Here is a 22,696-nt window from a genome sequence, read left to right as displayed (position 1 = left end):
GAAGGCTAAGGTGTTTAAAACAGACAGGTAATAATAATAATAATAATACGGTAGTACGATAAGCATCTGTCTTTGTTTTCTAAACAAGTTTGGCTAACAGGTGGGTCTGTTTGTAATTCTTTCCCCGTCCGACTTCCTAACGGCGATGTCACCGTGCACTCGGATCTCAGCAATCTAGGTTAGCAGATTGTGATTGTCCTGTACCTACATGTATAAACATGTATAAAGAACAGGATACAGCGTTGGTGGCGGGGCCCCGTACATTCCTATGAAAGTTGCTCAGTGGCGCATGATGCCAAAACAGCTCGACTTCCGACTGGAAAAGTCGTCGATCTTCGCATCCTTTGGGCCAATAGAGCAGGTGCAGTAGGGTCCGCTCGGTCACATTGCTCGGTCATGGGCTCACAACTGTGTTGTCACGGCTTGCTAACTCCGCCTCCCAGCCCTCGCTCCAGCCTAACTCCGGATTCGGCTATTAGTACATTTTACAGCTTTTAGGACCTAATGATTTAAATAAGGGCTATTCAAGTGTGCATACTGGGAAGTTGATTCACCTTAAAAAAAAAATATCCGCTGAGTTACAGACGTCTCTTTCCCAAAGAAAGTCTAGGGGGAAAAGTATTTTTGGGCCCAATGGCATCACGTGACGGACACAGAAGTTGTAGTACCACCGTTTGGCCACTACGAAAATTGGGATCATCGACAGGCTTGATATGTACATGGCTTGAGGGGGCTTGATATGTACATGACTAATAAACAATGGAGACATGTTTTGCATATGCGGCTCCAAACATCCTGAAAGTACACTCCCTGTTTTTTTTTTTGTTGAAACTGTGAGTCACACCACAGTGAACATATAGACAACCTGGATAAGTGGCACTTGAGGGAAAGTACCGGCAAGCCACAGCGTGACTCAACGCCCTTTTTACCGTCCTATGTAAATTACATACTGTCTAAACTATAGAGTACCTTGATAACATCTCTCTACATGTCTTTGACTCATCACAAACTCATGTCAGCTACTTATTTCATCGTAAGCATTAATGGTAAATGTTTCAGTTTACATGTGTGTGACTCACAAAAACAAACATCACACAAGGAAGTCTGACTGTGACTGTTTGGTTATTGGAGTCATTCAACACATGGGCTTGCTGTTGTTGACACACGGTAGTTTTCCTGTTTTCTTCACCACAAACACTGACGCATGAGGTGAAGGTTAAATGACTTCACTGACACTCCACCCATCAGCTGCCCTCATCACTGTTGGAAGGAGAGGGTGTGGTTCACATCGGTAGCATCTGTCACTCACGCACAATATCATTCCTCATTTTTTTGGCCCGTCATAAAGCAATTATGTTGTCTCTTTATCTCCACCATGAGTTGTAAAATTAGATCTTATGATGAAGCACGTCTGTTTAGTGATTTGAGGGACGTTTCTTGAGCACATTTAGGAACATTACGACCTTACACACAGATATACAAGATCAGACAAGTTACCTAACGTTTGCAGATTCATTTAACCAAAAGTTGACAGGAGGGGGAAATCGCTACTATATGTGATGCTGAGTTAAATATAAAAGTGTAGGGCTGCAACTAACGATTATTTTCATTGTCGATTAATCTGTCGATTATTTTCTTGATTAATTGATTAGTTGTTTGGTTTATAAAATGTCAGAAAATGGTGAAAAATGTCCATCAGTGTTTCCCAAAGCCCAAGATGACATCCTCAAATGTCTTGTTTTGTCCACAAACACAACATATTCAGTTTACTGTCATAGAGGAGTGAAGAAACCAGAAAATATTCACATTTAAGAAGCTGAAATCATCTTTTTGTTAAAAAAAGATTTAGCTGGAAATAGTTGGCGATTAATTAAGTGATATTCTATATTTAATGAAAGATGCTCTCAAGTTATACTAGAGACATGCCAGAGACTAATAGTCAGGATATTTCAGTCTATGCTGCTTCAATATTGACCATTCTCGTTTTAATCTGAGTCTTCTAACTTTATGGAAGTGCACGACTAAATCACTGGACAACCCCTTTAATCTTTGGCTGAAAATAGTCCCCAACAAATCCACCAGTTACTCCTGTTTGAGCAACATTTGTCTAAAACTGCAGTACGCAGCTATTTTAGGAAATGATTTAGCCTTTCTTCAAAATGTAACTATATACTGTATATACTGTATGTCTGCATCTGCCAGTGGACCATCATGGTAACAGTAGGCATAATAATATGTAAATTCCACAACAAGAGAGACGTTATGTTCTCTGCAATCAGGTGGAAAAAAATGTGATAAATGTGCATATATCGGTATTGGCAATCGGCCAAAATGTCGGCATGTTTGTTTTGAGTGGAAGTGGAAGCAAATGGGTTTGGGTCTGAGTACCACAGACAGGAAAGGGAAATAGAGAAGTATTGAGACGGACTAAGGCTGTGTCCGATATCGCATACTACGCACAGCATACCCAATATGTGTACTATCGTTCAACATACTTCTGTGTGAATAAACAGTTTTCTTCTCAGAAACACTGAGAAATGATCTATGTTGTCACTTTCTGAGAGCCTCCTTGCCAGTTGGAGATGTGTAACCATGGTAACCCGTACCAACCTCATGTTACTAAAACGACGGTTTGTGAGAATCAAAGTCTGAATTAATTTAAAATATATATAACGCCTGGCAAAGTGAAATCTTATACTTACAGTTAAAATGGAAGTGTTATTGACTTTACAGAGCTGTCCGTCATCGCCTATTATGAATGTTGTTATCACTACCATATTGCATTGTGGGATATTCATGCTGCCCCAGCGTTGCATACTGTAATATTTTACTGGAAATAGTTTGCAATTCACGTAATATTGGTTTCATACTAAGGTTTGGACATATTTTACTAAAAAAATCTCACAGTGTTTTACTAAATAATAGCATGTTAGTATGGAATTTTGGATTTATTCTTTAACAATGGCTGGATTACTTTTTCTTGCTTTCCCAGAATATTACCAACAACAGGATGAAATGCAAATATTTGATAATATCCCCAAAATGACAATAAATAAAATCAGGTCCAAAAAAGCTTTGTATTGTATTTCAGTTAGTCAGTCCAGTGATTATAGGGGAAGTTACACTTTACTGAAAGTTTCTTTTTCTAACCTGGTTGATGGTTTTCTCCATCTGCACAAGGCCCAGGTTGGGCAGCGTGGTCTTGATGAAGTCCACGATGGACTCCAGGCTCTCGTGCTGCAGGATCAGAGGCTTGTGGCTCCCCAGGAGGCTCAAGCCCACCTTAAAGATGACCTCTGACCCCTGAAGGAACAACATATCTGACAAATAAAGAGGAGTCAAAAGGTTACAGAAGAAGAAAGAGAGATAATTGGAAAGGCCGTGACGTGGGAGCGTTTTTTAAAATTACGCAACAGTAAAATAAATAATGACAGATGCTCGCAGCACAGCTTACTGTGTTGATTGTTGACTTAAAGGGTTTTTTAAAGGATCGATGCGCTGACGTCAATAAAAAGGTTTAAGCAAACATAAATATAGGACAGAGACGGAGTAGCTGTGTGTATTTGTGTGCGTGCTTTGAATGTATCAGGGTGGGGTGAGGGTGAGGCAGGATCGCATGAGATCATACAACAGATTATGGAATGGGAGCGGAGTTATGGAGCCCCACGTACTGTACGATATCAAAGACTTCACAGTGCTATGATGATGCCCTCTCACTCTAACACACACACACACACACACACCCACACACACACACAGCGTTATGCTCAGATGAGCACGAGGAGCCAGAGAGTCTGGTTCACTGACTGAGCACCGTGTAAAAAATTAGGCATGAAAAAAACAGTAAGAAAGGAATGAGGGAGAGTAAAGCAAATACGTGAAAGAAGAAGACGTATACAAAGGGGCTGTGGGTGTGATGGTATTTACACACATGATAAAAGTTCACCTCAGAGGAAAAACAACAGCCTGTACCTGACAAACAAAGACTTTATCTCAAACGTGTCTGTGTGCACGGGCCTCGCTGTTACGTCACTTTATTCCAATGAATCATAAAATTCCAGTTTATATTTTAACAATTAAAAAGAAATCTTGTTTGCTCCGCTGCCACACGTATTAGATTCCTTCCCATGAAAAACAGGAGGAAATAGAAGTTGTACTTCTATTTCCTCCTATTTTTTTTATCCTACTCCACCACTTCGCTCCCCTTCCTTCCATCACAAGGAGCCAGAGAGCCAGAGAGTCTTGCAGTGTGTTCCGTACTTACACTTACTATTTTGAGTGCATAAGTGTGTTCACACTGTGAAGTATGGCAAAATGCAGTGCACTCGAAGTACCCTGATGTTGTACTCAAAACGGTCAAATCGTTGAGTGTCGAACGCTGGACACTTTCCACACTCAATTATCGCCATGTTGGCTACGTAGCGGAAGGGGCGGGACCACGACCACTATTCAAACATGTGAAAAATGGCGGCAGATGATGCGGGAGCTTTTGCGGTGCTGAACAACGTACCTTATAGATGTAAGTTATAATGTTTCATGTCTACTCATTTGATTTAAGTTTCTGTGTATTCTGGATCAACAAAGCAGGCAGGTATTTTTGCGGGTAGTGGATGGGTAAAACCTGAAGGAGGCAGCAGTGCAACACAAAGGATGCAAGCTGCCTTAAAACCCTGAAGAAGAAGAAGAAGATATTTTGGCGGGTAGCGAGCCGCGGTCAAATGTTGCGATCGTCATTTCCGATTTGAGACGACCCTACCCCGCTGAAATTCACGAACTACTCAAGTAAGTACAGAGTGCCCACTGTGCACTACATTGAAGTGTACTTCAGGAACAACGTGGATTGGAACACACTGGTTCACTGACTGAGCACCGTGTAAAAAATGAGGCATGAAAAAAACAGTAAGAAAGGAATGAGGGAGAGTAAAGCAAATACGTGAAAGAAGAAGACGTATACAAAGGTGCTGTGGGTGTGATGGTATTTACACAAATGATAAAAGTTCATCTCAGAGGAAAACAACAGCCTGTACCTGACAAACAAAGACTTCATCTCAAATGTGTCTGTGTGCACGGGCCTCGCTGTTACGACACTTTATTCCAAAGAATCATAAAATTTCAGGTTATATTTCAACAATCAAAGCTTTGCCCCGCTGCCAAACGTATTAGATTTCTTCCCATGAAAAACAGGAGAAAATAGAAGAACAAATAGAAATACAACTTCTATTTCCTCCTATTTTTTTCATCCTACTCTACCACTCCCCTTCCTTCCATCACTCTGGGTCCAAGATCTAATTAGAAAAGTTGACTTGGGACTGGAGACAATCCCCGCCAACATCCTGCTTCTCTTCTACATCTATACTGCTGAGCTTTTCTCAGGAAGAAGAAACAGTGTGGTGACCAAGTAAAACAAGAGTGTGGTCTGTGAGTGCAGATGCATACGCAGCTTTCAAAGCTTACCGAAGACTCTGGCGACAAAGCCGAGGGGGAAGTGTGAGGCGAAGGCGGTGAGGAACCAGGGGGTGGCGTATAAGCTGGGTCCGATCTCATGCTGCTCCAGGTGGATGTAAAGATCCCGGTGGTAGTCGTGGAGCAGCCGCGACAACTGGTACATCTGAATCTGACATGAACAACATACCAGAGATTTTTTTATTTCCGACTGGGAGCATGTGGTTGAGTGTGGATTATGTGCAGATTGTGCTTTTATTATTTTGTACATGGTTTTAAGCCGTAGCATGACGTGCACCTGCACAAAAATGTAAGTTCATGTTGGTGCTACTGAGGGATTACAAATGTAAACACGTTTTTTTCCAGTAAAGAAGCTCCCACTGTTGCTTTCTATCACAATCTAGATTTTTTTGGTGCGAGTTACCGAGTGTTGGAGATGTCACCCGTAGAGATGTCTGCCTTCTCTCCGATATAATGGAACTAGATGGCACTCGCCTTGTGGTGCTCAAAAGCACCCAACAAATACATTTGATAAACTCAACAGCAATTTCTCTTTCCAGGAATCATGACTCCATTACTCAAGATAATCCACACACCAATTGGTGCTTTGAGCACCACAAGCTGAGTGCCATCTATTTCTATTATATTCAAGAGAAGGCAGACATCACTACGGCTAATATTTTCAATTGATTTTGGGATGAACTGTCCCTTTAAGGTGTGTAGGGGACACAGACAGATTCTGTAAATGTGTGCTATACATGAAGGACAAAGAGACTCTGTGTGTGTGTGTGTGTGTGTGTGTGTGTGTGTGTGTGTGTGTGTGTGTGTGTGTGTGCGTGTGTGTGTGTGTGTGTGTGTGTGTGTGTGTGCACATTTTACCTGCAGGATAATCATGTCAGGCCTGTACTGTTTGCGGAGCCCCACGTCATACATGAGAAATTTGAGCATGTTGAAGGCGTCCTGTTCCCCCATGTGTAACAGCAGCACTCCCGCTATGAAGGACAGGCCCTGGCAGTAGCCCACCTACAATAACAACAATAACAAAGTTGACATTTTACACAGTCAGGGCAGGGGAAAAAGGCTTAAGCCTAAAAGACAGTTGACAGTTCCATTTAGTCCATCATCGAGGGAGGAGGAGAGAGACACTCAGAAAGAAAGAAAGTGAAAGAAAGAACACTAAAAGAAGAATTGAATGATACCTCAGGGTCCAGCAGTGAGTAGGCTTTCAGTAAATTATACAGAGAAAGCTGTCCGGCCCCCAGCTGTGCTTGGAAATATGGATGAGTGGGAAAAGTGCGACCTGGAACAGAAGAAAAGAGCGAGATATTATCTAAATTTCAAAAACATCTGCACAGTTTATATTTAGTATTAAATGCTGATAAAACAGTTTTAATTTGATTTATTTGATTTTGTCTGACATGTTCTTGGAGAGAACCTGAGTGAACTATCTATAGAAGGTCAACGCCTTTGTGTGTGTACATGTGTTTGAAGGGAAGCATATAAACTCTGCTAAACTTTGCCTAAGGATACGAGACTTCACGCTCTACTGTTGATGGATGAAAAGGAGCTCAGTGCGCGAGCTTGTGTCGACCCATTCCGAGCTGACATGCTTACAAACGTGTTCATGAAAACACCCAACTTTATGCAAAATCCGCATAGCCTCCTTCACAACATGTAGCGGCGGATGGGACGTGCACCTTGACAACATAATGACATGTGATCTGTAAAAGAACATTGTTAATGTGGAAAGGGCTGTAATTGGCAGGTGTGTGTGTATTTTGGGACTTCTTGACTTACAGTGTGTGACAGTGAGGCTTTGGGAGAAGACAATGACGATCTGCGTGAGTGTGTATGCGAGGAATGTGCTGCGGGGGCTTTATGTTTGTGAACATAATGCCTAGACTCCCTCCCCTGCCTGAAGGAAAGTGTGTATGTGTATGTGAGTGTGAGTGTGTGTGTGTGTGTGTGTGTGTGTGTGTGTGAATGTAGGGTGTGGGAGTGCTGAACTTCACAAGACTAAATTCTCAACCTCCTCTTCCTTGCCTAACTCATGTTAATGCATTTAAATTGCGTATTTGCATGTTAAAGTTTGTAGTGGACGACCTTGAGTTGTTGACCTGCACGCCTCTTTGCTGCTTCAGTGTCGTACACAATGTGTTGTTTTTACCCTACAGCACATAACACCCTTATATTTGGCCACGTTAGCAAACTGTCAACTCTGTATGCCGTTACCTCTGTCCCCACCCTGTTTGATGTAGAGAAAATAACATGATAGTCAACATGATGAAAGACACAGGGTCAACAGCAAAAACAGGGGTGTGTGGGTGGGTGTGTATATGTATGTGGGTGTTATGTGGGCGGGGTGTAGGTACTGTGAGTGTGTGTGGGTTTTTGGGTGGGAGGTGTTGGGTACATTTGATGTTGAAAGTGTTAAAAAGAGGTTTGAGACATTGTAATGTAATCTTTGTGCAGGGTTCTGCAGAGTTCAGAGACTTTGAAAGACCTTTTTAATACCACGCAAAGGCAATTTAACACCTTTTTTCACTGACGGAAAACCAGTGAGGACAACAAGGTCTACAATTATTTATTAAGTAAATACATTTATTGATATGTAGATCGCATATTTGTCTGTACTTCCCATCTGTACATAACAATATTTTTAGTAATGAACCCAAAATTGTTAAATAGTAATTTAGTAAGTTTGGACTAAAATCAACCCATGAGTGGATGAGCTTCCTAACTGCTATAGCTAGAATTATGTACAATGTCTCCCGACAACCTGCATCCAGATACAAAAAACAGCTATAACTACTAGTGCTACAGTCTACTGCAGGCGAGAAAACATATTCAAGAACTTTGTAAAGGAAATTTAAGGGCCTTTTGTTGAGGGAACTGAATTCAACGCCTTTTAGGGGCACTTTCACAAACTAACATTTAGTCTGTTTTAATCGCACTGCACTCTGGTGTAGACCAAAACAACCGGTCTGAGACCACCTTTTGCAAGCAGTCTGTTTCCAAGCGAACCTTAGTGCGGTTCAATTGCAGTGAGAACATAATAATCTGACCCAACCAAAATCCAGGCTGATTGTGTGGGCATTTGTTGAGATGGACACAGGTAAACGACAGGTTAACATGAGTGGAAGTGTTGTTGTATGTTGTGTAACAGTGCAGAAGGTTTTGCCGACTGTATGTTTTTAATGTTTGAATTTCATGTCATGTTTGAATTTATCTTTTATGTACTAGGGAAGCCAAAGACAAATTTCCACTAAGGTGGACAATAAAGCCAAAGTAAAGTAAAGTAAAGTTTGTTTAACATCTGGGCCAAAGAGAACATATAGAGTATGCTAAATAAAGTCCACAAAAATAGTGATGATTCCCTACATAGAGGTGGCAGCTCTCTTGCTCTTTCGTACACGACCCTCAGCATCTTCGTTTTTTTATTTGGTCTGCTTTAATCGGTGTACTGTAAAACCGAACCAGAGTAAATAGAAAACAAACTAAAAGTATCAATTTCACTCAGATTCGGACTCGCCAAATGAACTAGGGCTTGTGTCAAGACCGGTAGATACCCTGTCTGTAAAATCTAAATATGTGTGAGTGATTATTGGTGTGTTTGTGCACAGGGTATACTGCACATTCATTTGTGTTTCAGTGTCCTCTCCATATACTGTAGCAGAATAGCTTCAAAATAAAGTAACTAAAAAAGTGTGTAAGTGAATATGAATATCTTAGTTACCCAGATCTATGAGGATGGCGTGTTGCTGCGAGGTGAGCTGTTTCAGCAGCTCTTTGTACGGAGTGTCATTAGCCGGGGGTCGGGACGGGACCGTCTGCCTGAGCAGGTATTGTTCAGACAAAAACTTCCAGATCTCGCCTCGATGTTGCCTTGGGACACCTGCCGGAGATGACAAGACATGAAGGGGGATGAGGGTGGGGTAGTGCAAAGGTGGAATGGCATGTTAACGTGCTATAACTGTCAAAAGACTGACTTTCTACCAGTAGTATGCAAATCATAACATCTGACGTCAGGACTACTGAGAACCTTGTCTATAAACATGCTTGAGTGACAGACAGAGAGGAGTTTATTAGCTTTAGATCATGTGTCTAGACGTGAGGGTATACAGTGTTCGACAGTATTTTGCCTCGAGCGTAGAATTTAGTTTTGATATCAGGAATGAACTCATACTGTCTGTATGCAAATATTCTACATGCTGTATTTAACTGTTGCATCACAAAATGACTGACATGTGTTCTTAGAATACAAATGGAGGGGTGGAGCAGTTATTTGTTATTTTTACACTTCGGAATTTGTAGGGATTAAACCAGTGATTCTCAAAGTGGGGGTCTGCGGCACTCTGTCAGGGGGTCCGCAAAATAATTAACCTTGCAGTTTCACTCCTGTGACCACCGTTTTAGTGTGATGTCATCATCTTGCGTCATAGTTCAGCTCTTGAGGCTACTTCAGTTGTAAGGCCCTGTTCAGACCTGGTATTCAAATACGTCCTGAGTGATCTGATCACAACTGGACAGCTTTAAGTACAGGTGTGAACGCACTCAAGACGCATTGAGATCCGATCACTCAGACCACATTCGGAGGTGGTCTGGGCCACATATGGCCACATTCTTTTAGTAGTGTGTACATGAATGTGTCCTAGGGCACATTAAGGATCGCCTAGTCAACTGACGTCCCGCTTGGATCCGCGGGGTCTCTTCGCTCCTAATGTGAATAGACAGGCAGACGTGAGCGCTTGTCTGCTTCGCAGCATGGAAACAGCTTCTGTGCTCTACTGTATTCTGTCGGTACAAATGTATTTTATCAAAATATATCTTATCTAAAGGCTACATATCTACAGACTATCAGACTAGGCATGGGAAGTGCATTATTATCATACTGTTGGAGATGTGTTGGTGTTTTTGTTCCGGTACTTTGCACGGAGCTGACACCCGCCCACTCGCTCGCTCTCCTCCCCGTCTCTCTGAAGCTCTGTACCCCGCTGTTGCCTGGCAAAGGCAGCAGTGTCGGCGGCACGGAGGTCCCTGGGGACCGCTGGTACAGTAACCTTTTATTTTGATGTTAATAAATTGTACCCAAATTCACGAATATGTAGGATATTACTACTGACATTCCTGTTATATCACGTCACAATGTCTGTTGTATTAGCCATGTGTTTACTACATGTTTATTTGCATATTGAGCGGGGAAGGGAGATCCGATCACAAGTGGTCACTCAAGACGCATGTAGAGACGCATTCTAATGCCAGGTGTGAACAGACGTACTTAAAGCTGTCCACTTGTGTTTGGATCACTCAGCATGCATCTTAATGCCAAGTCTGAACAGGGCCTAAGACTGCTATTCATTGGCCAGTTGCCTTTTAGTGTGCACGTGTGTTCTGAACTTTAGATCCCCCCTGTTACGTTTGAGGCCGAGGGCAGAGGAGATAACCTTCCTGTTCTCTGTGCAGAACGTGCTGATACTAGAACATGGACAGTATAGAAAGCCTCGACAATCAGAGAAAGACACTGGGGGAAAGTTGTCGAATGTTTGTGACAACACAAACATTGAATTAAAAACAGTTCATCAATTTTATGCTCTTTCCTTTTGCTATATTTGGGGAAAAAGGCCCCAGCTGTTGATAAGAAGAAACGTTACAATACATATTTTCAGTGTTGGAGCTTTATACATTAAGCTTTGGTCAATATTTACTAATACCTGGTGATTTTAAAAAAGAACAAACATTTCCAAGAAGCACTGATATATGTATTTGTGGAGCCTAATATGTACCTTGTGCAACAGCAGCATGTATGGTCTCTGAGTCAAACTTGACCTTTGCCCTCGCAGGAGTTCCCAGCATCTTCTCCCAGACCAGAGTGACCTCCTTCAGACATGGAGTGATTTCCTCGTAGTCCAGCTTCAGACGCTTGTTCTGCAGATCGCTTGCTGAGGCTACGAACAGAAATACACAAACAATACACGTCATTACTGTGACAACCCCAGCACTCTTTTGGCTCGCCCCTGTGGTGTGTGTGTGTGTGTGTGTGTGTGTGGAGCTGAGGTGCTGGAAACACCTGCACAGATGTGAGCGGCTCTCTTCACAAAGCACCAAGATCTGCACATTTTGCGTTGTCCTTTTGGTTTTGTTTCCGCATTCGTGCACCTTCATGCAAGACTTCCACACACTAACTAGCGTGTCAGAACAATAAAAACAGTGTAGAGTAGAAAATGTGCCTGTGACTGCAGCCAAAAACAGATTTAATGACACAGAATAAGAAATGAATAACGTTTTATTAAATAAAACCTTTACTTTTAGATAAAGAGGATTTTAAACCGGCCGGGCCAACTGCATTTCATGAGTGAGGCTGTCATCGTCTAGAGACTGAATTGATCGAAAAAGAAAAGATGGTCACAGGATTGTTTTTAGACTTGTGGTAATGAATCAAAATAAGCATGTCACATATTCTAAAAACAGAGAACCTTTCATTTTTGGGTTGTTTGGGAAATGTTGGAGGCAAACGCCTCGAAATGTCAGCTGGGAATGTGTGAGAAATGACTGCAGGAGCAGCCTTGCTGGTTAAGCACCATGTTTAACTTTTCACTTGTTTCTTTCAAACCTGCAATTACTGTTTTTTTTCTTTGACCACTGAAGGTCAGCGGAAACAAGTTGTGAACAAAGCACTGACATCACCACCTTTTAAGTTGACATTGTGAACTTGTTAGCAAACAGTTGCCTGTACACGTCCAGCAGTTACAGAGCAACATTAGCATTCATTTGGAGCCTTGTTTCAGGCCAGCTGGTGAATTTGAGTCCAATATTCACTCTCTTTTAGCTCTGCTTTTGGTCTCCACCAACCCCTTTGGGACATATCTGGCTCTTTTGCTGCTAAATGCTCCACTATTTGCGCCAGTTTATTTTAGATCACCTTGTTTTGTACATGACACACAGCGAGAGAGAGAGAGAGAGTAAATCAAGGAATATCAGCAATCCTTTGGACAGGACGTTCTTTGTTTTGCGTAACCAAATTTGTGACTTTCAGATTAACACATCAACTAAACAGAAGCTGTGAATTCCGTTGCAACATGTTGACACCAGTGATCAAAGAAGGTGAGGGCACACCCAGCACCCCTCATCTGTTCCTCTCTTTCAGTCAACACCCTTCCTCTCTTTCCTCCCTAATCTCTTAACCCACAGCCCTTCGTTTCTTCTCTTTCTCTTTTCTGCCGACACTCAACTCTTTCTTCTCAGTCAATCCCACATTTGTCTCGTCCGTCAACCGCACTCTCCCTCTCCCTTTTTCTCCCTCTTTCCCCTTGCGGACTTCCCCACCCTTTCCGCTCATGTGTGGTGTCCACCCAGTGACCAGCTGCAACTTGGCAGAGCTGGAGAGAGTGACATCATCACTATGGGACAGGAAAGAGACAGCAGTCCGTTTCCTGTTCCAACCAGACACCTTCCTGGAAACAGAGGAAAAAGTAGGTGTGCAGCCAAGAGGGGGAATGCATTTATTTGCATCCGCAACTTTTTGCGAAAAGGAACTGGGGCAATTACAAAAATAATAATAACATTAATAATTTATAAAAACACTACAGCTTTAAAGGAGCAGTGTGTAGAATCTGGCGGTATCTAGCGGTGAGGTTGCAGATTGCAGCCAACTCAAGCCTCTCCCCTGTGCCAAGCATGTAGAAGAACTACGGTGGCCAACGCAAAAACGCCATTGGTCCTCTCTAGAGCCAGTTGTTGTAAGAGTTCTGTAGGTCATTTGGAGCAGAAAAAGGAAGTGAGTTGTGAAGCAAGAGAGTGAAAGCTGCGGCGACGGGAGCGAGTAACGTTATCAACTCCGGCCCAAGCAGGAAAATTTAACAGTGTTTGGTTTGTCCGTTCTTGGCTACTGTAGAAACATGGCGGACTCCGTGAAGAGGACCCTATATAGATATGAAGGACTCATTCTAATTTAACAAAGACACTAAATATATATACACTAAATAAACTTATTAATATTATATTCCATTTCTGCCAATAGATCCCCCTAATTATTACACACTGGTCCTTTAATGAACAAATTGAGAATGTAAATTCAGTAAAGTGCTTTCCATAGAACGCACACTAAAATCCAGGATATTTTAAAATAACTTGGCACAAGACAAATTGAGAACACCTGAAGAGGTCTGAAAACGTTTTATGAAATGCTGTAGATCATAGGCCTCAGCAATCACTGACAGAGAAGAAGTAGCGGGAGTGACCTGGAAGGCTTAGGCTGGATAATAAAAGAAGAAAACTTGGACGGAGCAGATAGCTGACACACCCAGAGTAAGAATAGATTCTGCTGGAGCGGCCGTGGCTCTGCTGTCGGTCTTATCAGCTGTCTGGAGTAGACAGAGTCTGGTCCATCAGGACTCGCACATTGGCTGCAGCCCAGCGAGCGCTCCATCCCTCCAACCTCTCCTCCCGCTGGAACACTCCACCCAAGATAACACACAACAAGATAGGACACCCCACCCTGGAGCTGACAAAGATACACACACACACACACACTGACGGAGGCACGCACGCACACTTTCGCAGTAGACCTATAAAGCATGCGGCAGTGTGAGAGATAAACAGAAAGAATAGAGGACTGGGAGTTGAGCACCACCCTTACAAATAAAGGATAGAAAAGTGGAGCGCACCCTGTGGGAAGAATAAAACACAATTAAACTATTGACGCCCAAGAAAGCCGCCACACGCTGCAGATGTGTAGGTTGGCGTGTTATCGTATGAGTGCAGCGAGTTCGTGCGTGAGTTCGCTGCCCGGACTTGTTTTCCTTTCATCAAAATTGACCCACATTCTCGCCATCCACACCCTGTTATGAAGGCAATGATTTATATCTGTGTGATGGATAAAATACTATTTGTGTGTGAATTATTTCTTTGTATACAGAGCAGGTAGTTAGGGGCGTGGCGCATAGCTAGGTGTGTGCATCGATAGTTGCCAACTGGGTCAGGAAAAGAGGTGGTGCACTTGGCACACCCTTAGCAACACATAAAAACACCTATATATTACACAACCTGTTCATTTGGGATGGGTCTAAATATTAAAAGAAACAGGTGTGCACTTGACTATCTAACCTCTGTGTGTGTGTGTGTGTGTGCGTGTGCGTGCGTGCGTGCGTGTGTGTGTGTGTGTGAGCTTCCAGAGAAAGCAATCATCATTAAATTTAATGATAGTGACTAATATAGAGAATATAATAGAAGCGACTCATCGTGTACTGCAATGTTTTTTTTCTAATGCTAATTATCAGGTTAATAGAGATTATACTGCTCATTGTAGCGAATCATGTTTTCAGCTACACCTACGGTATGTTGTTAACTTGCAGAAGAGAGCTGCTCGTGACACAACATGGTTTGAGCTGCGCTCGCCGCACATCACAACGCGCAGCTACTGACGTCGGGCTTTGCTATTGGAAATAATGGGTTTCACAGCGCAGTGGTGCTGTTGTTGGGTTGTGTCTGAAAAGGCCTTCAGTGAGTGAGAGACAGAAAGGAGCCTACTAAGAGACAGATATAGGTTCAAGCAGGGGCAAAAAATGAATGAATGAATAAAAACTGATCAATATTAGTTTATGCCAGAGATTCACAGAAGTTCACGTCAGAAGGGAGAATTAGTCTGTATTCTTTCCTGAGAATTATAAGTAAAATTAAAAGTATTTAAGATTAAAAATGCTGTTGCAGTGTACTTATTATTTTGTTATTTTCATTCTTTAAAAGTCACCAGAATGCAGGAAACAAAGTCTCTGAAACTCTCTATGAGCCCCAGACCCCTGATTTGATTTACAAATCCTCCCTATTTTTGAGATCTCAAGGTTAGCAAGTGTGCTATGCAGGCTCCTTGTGTGTATGTGTGTTTTAATCCCCGTCATCCATTCGACTCACCCTGCAGTTTCTGGTTCTCCCTCTCCATCCTCTGCAGCAGGATCTGCTGCATGATGGCTTTCCTCCAGAGCTCCCTCAGCTCCTCTTTGCTCTTTTTCGTCCTCTCCTCAGGCACCAGCCTTATGGACGAGTCCCCACTTCCGCCAACTCCCACCTGGCCCACGCACACTCGACCCCCCTCTAGACAGGGATCCCCTCGCTCTGAAAGACATATCAGATTAAATTACATTAGAGTAGATCAGATCACGCTACATTACAGCGTCCATTGCAGCAGCAAGATACAGCCAAGAAATAACAAGAGATAGCAGTGTTACAATATGAATTGCGTTGTTGAATACTCGATTCTGATTGGTCAATTAAAGCATTGTCCGGTCTGTTATTTCTTTATAACAGACCAGGACGCAGTTCTGATGTCGGACTCTGGAGGACCGTTTTTTGTGTCAAATTATTGATTTTATGTAGTAAATTGCTGTGTAATAAGCGAGATAACGTACAGCGAGCCGGCCATTGTTGCTGAAGGGGTTTATTTCACAACAATGACCGGCTCGCTGTACATTATCCCTTTCATAATAGAAGTTTTAGTCCCAATATTTATAAGGAAGTTGTGCAAAACAGCAGAGCTTGTTAGTAGAAAGGAAAATTTATATTCACACGATATGAAAAACTTTTTATCTGGGGGAAATTCATTTTTTATTTTTTTTTTAACTTCGCCAATTGACCCACAGTCAAAAAAAACAAGTCAATTCAATTTGCAACAAACCCTCGGACACTCATGCAAAATAAAAAAAAAAAAATGCTAAACATAGATATATTTGACACAGTCGAGCGAAACGCACACGCAGTAAAAAAAAAAGTGTTTGTGTGACTCCACCCCAAAGTACAGGGTGGATACCAAACCTCAAAATACCGTGTTGTTTAGAGGAAGGACATAACAACTATCCAGATAGCTCAGATAGCACTTGTCTTTCAGTTCGTAGGAACATCGATTCAGTTTGATTACACACACGCACACACACACACACACACACACACACACACACACATACCTTAGCTTGGCTTAGGAATGTCAATCTGATGCTTATCTTCTGAGATAGGTATTAAGATAGGTCACCATTTCAAGCAACAGATAAACCACAAAAACAATACCGTGTTGTTTAGAGGAAGGACATAACTATCCAGATAGCTCAGAGAGCACCTCTCTTTTGGTTCGTAGGAACATCGATTCAGTTTGATTACACGCACATGCACGCACGCACACACACACACACACACACACACACACACAATAGTGTTCTTTGTGTCAGGTGTATGCCATTGTGTCTGTGTCAGGGAGACTTTCCAAGACGTGCTGAAACCAGCAGACTCACTATACAAACATATGGCTCTCAAAGTTATAAGTGTGACACACACACACACACACACACACACACACACACACACACACACACGGCGAAGCTCTTCAGAGACTCATGTATTTGTTACACAAACATGGACTCCTACACTGCTTCAACAGAACACGGCTGAAGAGTTTGCTTATAAGTGTGAAAAGTGCGTGCACACACTCGCAAACGCACACGCGCGCAAATTTATCCTGCGATCCTTTTGGGGATCTTACCGTAACCATAAGAGCTACCGTGCTGTATACGCCTAATCTTAATGCTAAAACCATGTCTTAATGCCAAAACAACCACATACACACACCCTCTTGCACAAAGTGGCACGATCCACTCCCTGAGCAAACATTTCACCAGAACCATGTCCTGAACACACACACACACACACGCAAAGTGGGTCAACAAGGCTGGCGCTTTCCTCTGGCGCTGTCTGTGTGTGGACTGTCAACATGACCTTGAGACACCGCCATCCCCTCCAACACACACACACATACACGCACACGCACACGCACACACAAAGTCGACACACCCATGACCTCATGTATGTAAGCAGCACACACATAAATACACGCCCAACTCAACCACTGCATTCAGCCAGCACAAAGCCCATCACACTGACCTGCTAGAAGCACTGTTTTTCTTTTACTACACGGCAGTTGACTGTCAAAATAGACTTCAGGTGCGGATTTAATTAATAATGAGGAGAAATATCCTACTTGATGTTTCATTTGAAAGGGAAACTTAGCGTACAATGTCGGGCCTAAATCTCACTAATCCCTTATGAGCAGCATGTTCAGTGGGAAACTGGATAAAGAGGTCACATTAGTCCCACATTCCTGTTGCATTCATTAGACCCAAACACAGAATCCAGAGGGGTGTGTGAAGAAGTGTAATGTAATCTATTACTCCTGCAAAAAAAAACACCTTTGTGAAAGTTATAATTTTCTGTTGCTGTCGGTGAGACTGTGTCACAGGTGTTTATTGATCCATATGGTGGCTGTGTGTTGAGAATCTGGACATTTTAGACTTTGGCGCCCCTCAGTGGTAGAATAAAAAAGACAGGAGTGGCAGACAGCAGAGCGTGGTTTTCTACACATTGTGGCTAATATGGAAAATACCCTGTTAAGTAATGTAGTGTTCAGTGTTACATGGTCTAAAAGTGCCCACTCTTCATCTTTGCTACAGCAGTCTTCTTGATTTTTGTGAGCTTTAGGGGATACACTATATGTGAACAGGGGAAAAAAATAACTAATAGATATCGCCATGAAACTTCCCCTGTTGATTACTTACATTAAGACAATTATTTTTTGTATTAAAATTAAATTGTATGTTTAAATGAGCAGAATGAGTCAAAGGTTTTCATCACTCCATAAATCTGAAAATACTGTCAACAGCCATAAAAAAATAAAATAAATAAATTGCCATGTTTTTAGGAATAAAATGTTATATAGGCTATGAATGATATATGAACAAATACCTCTGTAAAAACCTTCAGAATATAGATAGGAAAGTTTGGTGGATGTAAGTGCTACTGAAGTGGAGATTTCTGGCTCAGTCTGAAGAAAATACTCATTTTGAGAAAACAGCCTTTTAAAGATATGTATTGTAAAATTCCATACATTTTGCAAGACACTACAGGTGAATAAGATAAAAAAAAAATTACATAAAGACAATTCTTTTTTGTATTACAAGTTTTCTGAAATGTTATGTCTAAATATGGAAATGAGGCATTATCTAATGCTAAGTTTTGGTGAATTTAGGAGAAATCTAAAGACGCAAACAGATAGAATGTAGTAAATTAAACACCTAAATGTGTATTTTGGATGTTTTCTTTTGACTAGTCTGAAAGAAGACATGTTATGGAACCAAAATAGCCCAAAATCTCAAAATATCAATCATTTGTACAGCTGCCTTTTGTAAAAGTAATTCAATTACAGTACTTTAAGTTTTTCTTATGCTGTGTTTTTTGTGATTTCACTCATTTCCCTGGAACTGAAATGGAAACTACACGTCAGTCCTATTAGCTTGTATAACTATGAACAGGGTAATAAATTCAAGCATCAGTGGCATCGTAGGACTCAAAACAGTCACCGCTATTATTTTTGGCATGGCGCGCATCGCTGCAGGCAGATCCGCCACCCCACGGCAGAATGTGCCATTGTTTACTCTTCTGAATCAATGCCAGCTGACAGCAGATTTTTTTCCTGACTTTTTATCTCACCCTTACGTCTTCACTCTGTTGATAGTACATGAAATAATACACTAAATTCTGTTGGACCTGCAGTAGCATCAATACAATTATATTAATATTACAGGCTTCATATATGTAGTATTTGTTGCAGGCACATTGTATTCAACTGCATTATACTATAAAGTGCGTCATCGTAATTCCAATGAATCACAGTGAAGAATGGCCGCTGTTGTTCCCTTGTCTAAAATTATTTTGTTTTCTGTAAGAATGGAAAGCAAAAGCGACTAACATCCATAGATGCCACCATTTAAATGTCTTTAGGAGTTTTCAGAGAAATGTGACACAACTGAATACCACATCAGTGGACAGCTCATAAAGACTCTACATTAAAACAACACCCTTTAAAGGCTCCAGTGGGCTTTCAATGTCACTGATGATCGATGATGAAACTAGTCCTTCTCAATGGAAGTCTTTCTGATGGATTCACTTACAGATTAAAACAAGTACTCAATTAATCAATCCAAAAAATAAAAATATGTAATCAATCAACAATTTTGATTATTGATTAAGCCATATGTAAAGAAAAGAAAAACAGCTTCTCAAATGTGAGGATGTGCGTTTTTTTCTCTGTTCGATATCGTTGGAAACTGAAACTGATTTTGGACTGTTGTTCAGACAAAACAAGACATTTGAAGACGTCATCCTGGACTCTGACATTTTATATACCAAATGATTGATTGATTGATTAATTAATTAATAAAAAAATAACTGACAGATTAATCAGTAATTAATTTCAGGCCGTGGTTTAATGCATGTATGAACATGTTTTCATGTGTAGGTTGTTTTTTACTGTGTTTGATACAGGAGGAGTTATAGTGGAGCTACAGTTTAACCAACCCAACTATCACAACTGTCAACACTTGTTCTGTCATTCACACATTACACGGACACGGTACATATAATTATCAAGACACAGGATCTGAAGACATGCAAGCACATGCATGATTCCCACATCTGCACACACACACACACACACACACACACACACACACACACACACACACACACACACACACACACACACACACACACACACACACACACACACACACACACACACACACACACACACACACACACACACACACACACACACACACACACACACACACGTGGACATATCCTGAGATGAGACTGGTGAGTAATATTTAATTAAATGTAGAACACAATTGACTACTTGTATCCTCCTCACATCCAAAATACTTGACAAGGCTATAAATCTCCAGGCCAGACCCACTTTGTTTTGTTTTGTTTACTTGCCCAAGGCATTCAAACTTCTGCTTCTACTTCTACATTAATCCAATGAAAGAAAATATCAACTGATAACAGTCAGAGCAATGTACGCTCACTTTATAATGCAAATTTCAAAGCTGCAAAACAAGCACGAGATGCCACAACAACTCATGTGCATGTCAATCCATCACAGTCTGATAACAATGCAGAAGTATGAGACCCCGGTTATTTTAGTTTTAAGTTTAGACACTCGAATGCATCATCAACATCAAACGCAATGTACATTTTTCACCTCGCTTTACTCGTGCGAGGTTGACCCGCCGGGATCATTTGGGTTCATTCGCATCACTCACGCTAGACGCGATGGAAAGGAGGGGCTTACCTCTGTGTAGATACCGACAACGCTTCATCAGTCATGACCGAAATAACCAGTATTGCTGCTTTGTACATGTTGTGGAAGTCCCAGATGCGTCGTGTCAAAATAAACAGATTGTGCTGTGATTTAATTTCAATAAATGATGCAGATGATGCAGATTTGTAAAAAGTCTGAATTCATGCTTTGTCAGGTCGGTCCGCAAGACGACAAGCAAACAACTTCTAAAATGCTTGTTTTCTCAATAGAGTTTGGATCGATCAGTGCCAGGCTATGCTAACATTGTAGCTGCTCCATCAACACTCAACATTACGTTATCTAGGTATAAATACGGCAGGGAAGTTGTTGTTTATACCATAAGACAGTCTGCGATTTTTACAAATACATTTATACACAGAGTTTCGTCCGGTCTCTGTACAAATATGAGGTACTATCGTAGCTACGGGTGCCCACAGACAGCTACAATATGTTTTTCCTCCATTTCAGATTCAAAACGTAAGGACGTCAAAGGAGGAGAATCTAAACGCTGATAGGCTTTCGCGAAACAGCATCACACGAATTTCTCGCTAACTAATCAAATATTTCAACTTGTGCAAATATGCGTATTTCGCGAACACCCACCTATTCGTCTCTTTGCATTGACTTTTTATAATTGCGCCACGCAAAAGTTTGCCTCGCGTTTGATGTGAATGCCCCATAAGAGGGTGACCAAATTTGTTGAGAATGACATTGGCCTTTCTGGCCATGCTGTATGCTTTAAATAATTGAATCAATTGTCCTTCAGCACTGGAACATAAGTTGCCAACAATGTTTTTCTCAGGAACATAACAGAAAAGTAAACTAATATTTATATAATAAATATTTACGTCTACTTCATCATGTTAATATGTGTTTAATTAAATTTCTAGATTGGGACTTCAAAAGGAAAGTAAATTAGAAGTGGGTACCATACTGGTCAAAACTAAGTTGGCACTTCTCAGTTCAAGTTTATACAGGAGAGAAAGAGCTCTGGTAAAGTGATCTATTTTCATCCCCTTCCTCTTTTCTAATCACACCTGAACCATCACGTTAAATGAGTGGAAAAGTGTAGACACTGCACCACTGTCTACACGTCGGCTGTTTAAAAAAGTAGCACCGGTGACGAAGCACACGTGAAGTGTCTTACTCATGCTCTTATTTTGGTAGGATATTAAGCACGTGTGTTTCCACAAGAGTCTTGACGTCAAACTGCCTTCTCCCTTGGAAGAAGACATTGTGAATTTTACAACTGGAGCATGCAAAGTAATCCAAGTGTGAAAATCTCACCTGTCAAAGCTTGTTCATGCACACAAACATGCTTACACTCACCAAGTGCACCAGAGCAGGAATTTTTGTTAGTTTGACAAGTAGCCTAAAAGAGACATGTGCCATACTGTTTGGTGATAGTGAGTGAAATAGGTGCAGAACTCAGTGAGATGATATTATATCGCAGAATGATTTACTTCGATGCAAATTCCTGTGTCGTGTTTTGTTTAAGATTTTGTTCCTGATGAGCTGGTATATTGTTTAAAATTGCCTAATTCTCGCAATAATTTCTCAAGTTAAAAATAATATGGAGTTTCCAGGATTCCAGGAAGAGAAAATCCCATTCATATTCTGAATCGCAGATTTGATTATTAGCCATAATGTCATAACCTTCCAAGGTAGACTTGATTGTGTAACGATGGTTTATGCTCCTGTCCCTTTGATGTCAACCTTGTTTTAAGAGAAACACGTTTTATTCACGATGTCATCGAGAGTCACTACACTACCCACATTCCTAAGTGTGACAGCGAAGTCTCTGATTGGTGGAGCTCGTTGTTACCATGGAAATGTGTGCCGCACCCAGCGCGAACAGCTAGTGAGTGGTACATGCTCTTACGCTGCTCCGTATTCTTCTCCCAGGCCAACATGGCAGCTCGTTTGGAAACTTTTATCTTATGTTACAGTTCACAGAAATGTGTGAACATTTGAGGCGAACAATAAGCCAAGCAGTTGTTGAATCTGTCTTCATTTTAGATCCACAACGGTTAGTTTAAACGTTTTTCGTGAGTTCCCAGAGGTGACGAGTTGCCATTC

General features: G+C 41.5%; 1 protein-coding gene and 1 long non-coding RNA gene across 6 annotated transcripts in view; both read right to left on the bottom strand.

Moving 5' to 3' along the window:
• Positions 1 to 22,696, bottom strand: part of tbc1d1 (TBC1 (tre-2/USP6, BUB2, cdc16) domain family, member 1) — a 68,680-nt gene that overhangs the window by 3,796 nt on the left and 42,188 nt on the right. For all 5 annotated transcript variants that reach the window (XM_037764355.1, XM_037764358.1, XM_037764356.1 and 2 more), the window contains 7 exons: positions 15,349 to 15,549; positions 11,226 to 11,387; positions 9,179 to 9,337; positions 6,642 to 6,742; positions 6,322 to 6,465; positions 5,455 to 5,614; positions 3,151 to 3,320 (listed from right to left, as the gene is read on the bottom strand). In XM_037764355.1, coding sequence (XP_037620283.1) covers positions 3,151 to 3,320; positions 5,455 to 5,614; positions 6,322 to 6,465; positions 6,642 to 6,742; positions 9,179 to 9,337; positions 11,226 to 11,387; positions 15,349 to 15,549 — 1,097 coding nt within the window. The remainder of the gene's footprint in view (positions 1 to 3,150; positions 3,321 to 5,454; positions 5,615 to 6,321; positions 6,466 to 6,641; positions 6,743 to 9,178; positions 9,338 to 11,225; positions 11,388 to 15,348; positions 15,550 to 22,696) is intronic.
• Positions 15,951 to 17,792, bottom strand: LOC119485079. The gene is made up of 2 exons (XR_005206181.1): positions 16,779 to 17,792; positions 15,951 to 16,394 (listed from the first exon to the last, which is right to left on the bottom strand). It is a non-coding gene; the product is annotated as an uncharacterized LOC119485079 (long non-coding RNA).

This window comes from Sebastes umbrosus, chromosome 3 (genome assembly GCF_015220745.1).
Source record: "Sebastes umbrosus isolate fSebUmb1 chromosome 3, fSebUmb1.pri, whole genome shotgun sequence".
Lineage (NCBI taxonomy): Eukaryota > Metazoa > Chordata > Actinopteri > Perciformes > Sebastidae > Sebastes > Sebastes umbrosus.
This window is presented reverse-complemented; position numbering and strand designations above follow the sequence as displayed.